The sequence below is a fragment of the Photinus pyralis genome, unplaced genomic scaffold, assembly GCF_008802855.1.
Source record: "Photinus pyralis isolate 1611_PpyrPB1 unplaced genomic scaffold, Ppyr1.3 Ppyr1.4_LG4, whole genome shotgun sequence".
NCBI lineage: Eukaryota > Metazoa > Arthropoda > Insecta > Coleoptera > Lampyridae > Photinus > Photinus pyralis.
In genome coordinates, this window is record NW_022170511.1 from 17,729,715 (window position 1) to 17,735,714 (window position 6,000).

At 39.1% G+C, this 6,000-nt stretch overlaps 1 protein-coding gene across 4 annotated transcripts in view; it reads left to right on the forward strand.

The window, feature by feature from the left end:
- Positions 1-6,000, forward strand: part of LOC116169902 (amphoterin-induced protein 2-like) — a 92,188-nt gene extending 86,188 nt beyond the window's left edge. For all 4 annotated transcript variants that reach the window (XM_031486107.1, XM_031486106.1, XM_031486108.1 and 1 more), the window contains 2 exons: positions 1,678-3,146; positions 4,940-6,000. In XM_031486107.1, coding sequence (XP_031341967.1) covers positions 1,706-3,146; positions 4,940-5,772 — 2,274 coding nt within the window. In that variant the 5' untranslated portion in view covers positions 1,678-1,705 and the 3' untranslated portion in view covers positions 5,773-6,000. The remainder of the gene's footprint in view (positions 1-1,677; positions 3,147-4,939) is intronic.

Consider the following 6,000-nt stretch of genomic DNA (forward strand, 5'->3'; position numbering starts at 1 on the left):
TAGGATGAGTTGGAGGGCGTAAACAGGGGTATCTCATAATATATAGAGTTATCAGTGCGTTTTTCCTCCAAGAAACAAATGACATGCGAAAGTGCAATTCTGTCCCCAATCAATTGTCTCTTTGCTAGTTTCCGATATCCGCATACTTAACATTCTAGAAGGTTTATCGTGTATATAGCAAAAAAGTCGCTTTCGAAGATATACCCTAAAGCCAGGGATGCAACAAATGTAAGAGCGGCGATTCTTCTGCAGAAGAGCCGGGAATATCCCGTCCGGCCCTACACTCTTAAATATAGAACCGAACGGAATTTTCAGGTCCCAAGAAATTGTACCAACCGCACTCGCTTTCCGCAATACGTTTCTTGTTTATCGCCAGACATATTTTCGTTCACGTTCGCCATGAAGCGGTACCTACATGTGAAAATGTTCTTATGTTGACCAAAATACAAATTCGATAAAAAATACTTTTTTTAAATTCTAAAGCGACGATCCGTTACGCGGCACTTTCGATTATACCAGAAACCAATGTGGTTATATGTGTAATAAACATCCTCAAGGTGAGATTACCTCTGTTAAAGGTCGATTGCTTTAAATGTGATGTATATTGTATTAAGACAAAAAAATTCGCTACTACCAAAAAATCCTTGAAGAGGCTACGAGTCTTAGTAACTATCGCCATTAGCACATTTTAACTCATTTTAACCTCAAAATATCTAAATAATTTCAAATGTAAGCGTTCTAATAATATTCATGTCTACAACTCAAACGGTTTTAGCGGGAGAGCTTTGGTTCCATATTTAATAGGAACCTTGTATATGGGTGCATAAATTATTCTACAAAGAATGAAAAAACCAAGATTTTTGAATTGCATAATATAATGTTCATCAATGTACTAATTTTATTAAGGAAGCAGTAAAACCCATTACTGCGATAAGTGAAGAGGAGAGTAGTGAGTATGAAAATGGTAAGGTTTCTTAGGCATGTCTCTAATTTTTAATTGAAAGACTTAATACTTTTTTGTACCTATCGGTTGATGGTTCCAGTAGTATTTTGATTTTGCATAACAGTGGTACAATTTTCACCGACTAAAGTTATTAAAAGAGTGACGAAAGCCTGGTTAAAAGCTTTTACTTGTCACTTTTAATTAACACCTGAATCAGGAGGTGAAATATCTCTTCGAAAATTAAAGAATCTCAGAACTAGAAGGTCTAATATGTACATTTACCTTTTGAAATGTAATATTAGGCAGAAGAGCAACAAGAAATTAAGTCTTCCCCTCGAATATTATTATTGTGGACATCTGTACTGAAAAATGCTATTTTTTTATGGGAGAGGGCGAAGGTGGAAGTTTAAACGCCATTTTCTCTTATAAATTTCCAGCAGGTTAAAATTTTGCCTCGCTACATCCTTTTGTTCAACTGCTGCATGTTAAACGTCAATGGTTACTTAATTAAAATACAAGTATTAATTGTTGGTTCGTACGCATACTTGTTTGTTTCAAGCGTGTTGTTGTGATGGAAATTGAGTATTATATTGTCACGCCGTTTAATTTCCTTTGTAAGCGTTTTCATGAACTTAATTAAACATTTTGCAGTCAATTGGTATAATTCTTGTGGATAGCCTAAATATTCGTGTTTCACTTTGAAGTGCCCCTATCTTAAACGATTTTTGTTTCAGATGGATAAAGCGTGACGTGGTGGTGAAAATGGAACTCATTGGATTGCTCTTCATTATTACCATGGCCTTCGCGTCTGAAGACGATTGGATATCCAAGTGCGGTCAGTGCAAATGCATGTGGTCAGATGGCAAGAAGACGGCGGATTGCAGTAACAAGACCTTAAATTCCATTCCTAGTAATTTGAGTGATCAGATACGTTCGTTAGATTTATCTCACAACGCCCTATACGAATTAAAAGCGAGCGCTTTCGTGGAAAGCAATTTACAAAATATTCAAAAATTAAAGCTAGTGAGTTGTAATATAATAGACATACACGTCACCGCGTTTTCAAATTTGGGCAACCTTATCGAGCTAGATTTGTCCAAGAATAATATTAAAAAGTTGGATGAAGCCGTATTTCGCGAAAATTCTAAATTAAGAATATTATTTTTGAATTATAACGACTTGAAAGAGTTGCGGGGAGCTCTGTTTCACAACATGCCACATTTACAACGAGTATCTGTTAAGCATAACCAACTACAGACTGTCGACGTGAATGTCTTTGATAGCGGTCCAGTGCTTCAGCACATAGACTTAAGCGAAAATGAACTCGAACATTTAGACTATAGACTCATAGAAAATTTGGAGAGAATAAGTAGCTTAAACATTCAGGGCAATCCGTGGATCTGTGACTGTAACCTGAAGAAATTTCGTGATCTGGCCATGGACCAAACACTAGTAACTGCACCCACTACTTGTGCACAACCCGAACGATTAAAGGGGCGATCGTGGAACGATTTACAATCTAAGGATTTCGCATGTGCGCCTGAAATTTTATACCCAACTAGCAATCAGAAGTACGAGACGGGATCCTACTGGAATTACACAATCTCGTGCAAAGTTAAAGGAGATCCAATTCCAGACGTTGACTGGCTTTCAAACGGTCGCATAATAGATCGAGATCCCCGCCAGAACCAACAGAAATATGTTGTGCAAAAGCAACCCAAAGACGACATTATTTGGAGCAATTTGACTATTTTAAATATTAATTATAGGGACAAAGGAGAATATAGATGTGTAGCTACAAATCCGGGAGGAGTGCAAGAGAGAAACGTATCCCTGGTGGTGTACGGTGAATACAAGGGGGGCATTATTGGTGGAGGAAGTGGTTCCGGTAATGATAACCTGATTTTGTACATTTGTTTGACAGTGGGCGCTATTGTATTAATTATAATAATAGTGATATTGCTGTGCTGTTACTGCAAGCGATCGTCCAGACAATCTCGATCAAAAAATAATGACACTAGCCAATCGACTGACTACGTTAGCTTAAATGGGCGCCCTGAACACGAAAAGGCGTTAATTACAGAAGTGAACCCAATAGTGAAACCGCCTCGACAATATTCCGTTCCTCCATCCGTTACCAGTGGAATTACTGAAGTCAGTGATATTAAGAAGACTTTATTAGATGACGACTCAACATTTGGAGGTGAGTTATTTCATTTTTCTACCAGTATTTCAATCCGGATCTGTACTCCGAAATTGTCAAACATTCTATTTTTTTAAAAACACATGGGGGATAGCTAAAAGTAATTTTTCCAGTAAGGGTGCGTACCAATTCAATCGAGCCAAATTATTGTTTCCAGTTCATTTTTTGATAAATTAACATGTTAAAATCCATTTTTGAAGAATATCAGATTTTTATCTTATAGGGTTCTTCGGTATTGTTCACAAAAATTAACATTCCTCTACCTCATTCCGTAAAAATCCAATATGACCTCCATAAGAAATAAGAAAGTAGTCCGAAGATCTACATCTAGCCGCTAGCGTGTTATGGAAAATCTGATAACAGATTCGGGTGTTTCGAAAAAAAGTGCCCATATATGGCGTTCACGATTGTTTTAAACACGCAGCAGGTGATGAATTCAAAATATGAATGTGTTTCATGTCAATTAAAGCTTTAATTGAAATAAACCCAACATTCGCCTCCTAGATTTCGTCCTCAAGAAAGTTCGCCTCCAGGTAAATTCGCCCTCACAAGTTGCCTCTGGAAGATTCGACTTAGGAAGCTCTTTGTAGGCTATTTAGCTTGATATTTTGGACATATAGGAAATGTATTGTGGGGAGGTGAAGTCTAATTGGATTCCATACAAAGATAACTTTACAAAGTACAGTGTGGTTTTGTAATTCCTGGCTCACCATTGGGATCTCCGTAACGGTGAGAGATACAGTGTACGGTTTTGGTCAGAAGTATTGTCCTTAGAGTATTATCTCAAGTGTAGCACATAATTAAAATACCACATCTCCCGAGCCATTTCTTGCAGTTTTGAGATTCCTTTCAAACTGAAGAAAGTCTCTAAGATTGAAATGAAATTGAACTCGAGATTGAACTAAATCACAGACGCACCGACATATTATTACTTTTTTTTACAGTTGAGGTATCTGAAGGAAGACATTATTTGTGACGACTGTAAGTTCAATGGGAGCACAGTTGTCCCTGTTCGTGATTAAAAACGTATTTGGAATTTTTGGGGTTTAGGTATCCTGAGGGTGAAATTTCTTTGGAATTAAATCGTGCTGGAAAACGGTTTCGACAGGGAGACATTTTTCGGAGGTGAACTTGCAAGGGATGTATCTTTCAAGTTCGAATATTCCTTGGCGAGTTTTCTTGGCGGCGAATTTACTCAGTCGAATTTACCACACACGGATTTGTCCCTCTAACAAAACGACTAATTACTTTAGAAGTATATCGTTAACTCAAAATTCATTTATGATAACCAATTTCTAATTGTCCAATTGTCCCCTATCATACCAAGTTAAATCTATCGATAATCCACTACGCCACTCTACCATAAATTTAACGAAAACATTTGCATACACAAGTTAATTAAACATTTATGGAGACTGTTATGCCGTTGAGTGAAGGAATAGAGGTAGATGCGCAATACCTATACTTGAAATTGTGGCAAACATAGGATCTGAGATTTCCACGGCGCCTATGGAATCCCAGATCCCGACGGCAAGTTTCTACTAAGTTCGATAGAGAACGGAAATGCTTAGTAAGAGATAAATGTGACTACAATCTGTCTTATGGAGATTGCGTTTCTACCTGATTCCTTCACTCAACATGCTTCAAAGCCTTTAAGAAGTTGCTAGGATACATATTTACTGTTAAAACAATGGCCGTTTCTTAATTTCTTGAACAAAACATTGCTGATCGTGATACAATTGCTTAGCGGGAGTTTAGTCTAAATAATAACAATATATTTGTTTTATTTGCAGCAGGTGATGAGGATTCACGTTCGTTCGACTTCGACAGCCGCCCAAGAGTTCCAATTCATCATTTAGAAGCAGACTATCGCAACGATAATCAACAGCCTGACCTGTTAGCGTTTCCGGCCCGTGGAATTCAAGTGTCTCCAGCAGGAAGCACAGCTTCCACTGTTGCTGATCACTCCCGTTTGCCACCACATCACGGGCCACAATCTCCAATCCACAGTCCGTTGTACGACTCGGTGAGTCTGTACCGAACCCTTCCATATTCGAGGTCGCAGTCACCATTCACCTCGCCCCTAGGAGCACCTGTGGTAACACCACGCGCCGGTGGTTACGTAACAATTCCTCGAAGGCCAAGAGCGAGCTGGAGTAGCGAACCGTTGAATCCCATGTTTGTGGATCCAGTGTACGACAATTTAGGGCTACGCACGACGGCGGCGGGCAATTCCGCTCTCTCCCTGAACAAAATAGGCGAGACGTCCACACCTAAAATTCCTCGAAACGCGAATCCTTCAACTCCAGCTTCTTCAGTTCCCTGGCATCCGATCGCCGAACACGAAGCAATCGGAGTATCCGCGACTCTGCCAAAAAATAGTGCGTCTCTTCGTGCGCCAACAAACGAGTTTCAAAAGCCCAACTGGATTAGAAACACTTCGGATACGAGCAGCTTGAAAAGTATAGATAACGACTCGAGAAGACAGTCCACCTCTTCACTCTTACCCACAACCCCTGATGGTAAAATAACAAAAATTCCACCAAGACCACCACCAAAACCCAAAAAACGGATATCCACCGGTCCTTTGTTCGAGGATGAAGGCGAAGATGGAACGGAAGTGTGAGGGTGGCTGAAAAATCCAGGGCTTTTGGCGCTGGTAGTGTTTTAAGTGTAATATATGGTGCTATTGCGTGGATCAAAAAGATTGTGAATTACCATCACAGGGTTTCAACGAATAATTTATGAACAAATGTGTGCCTTGTTAGACTAATTTTAACTTCAAATGAAAACTGTTTAAAAACCGTTGCGCTTTGTCATTTGACTTGATTTTGCGAGTTTTTGGGCTTCCAAA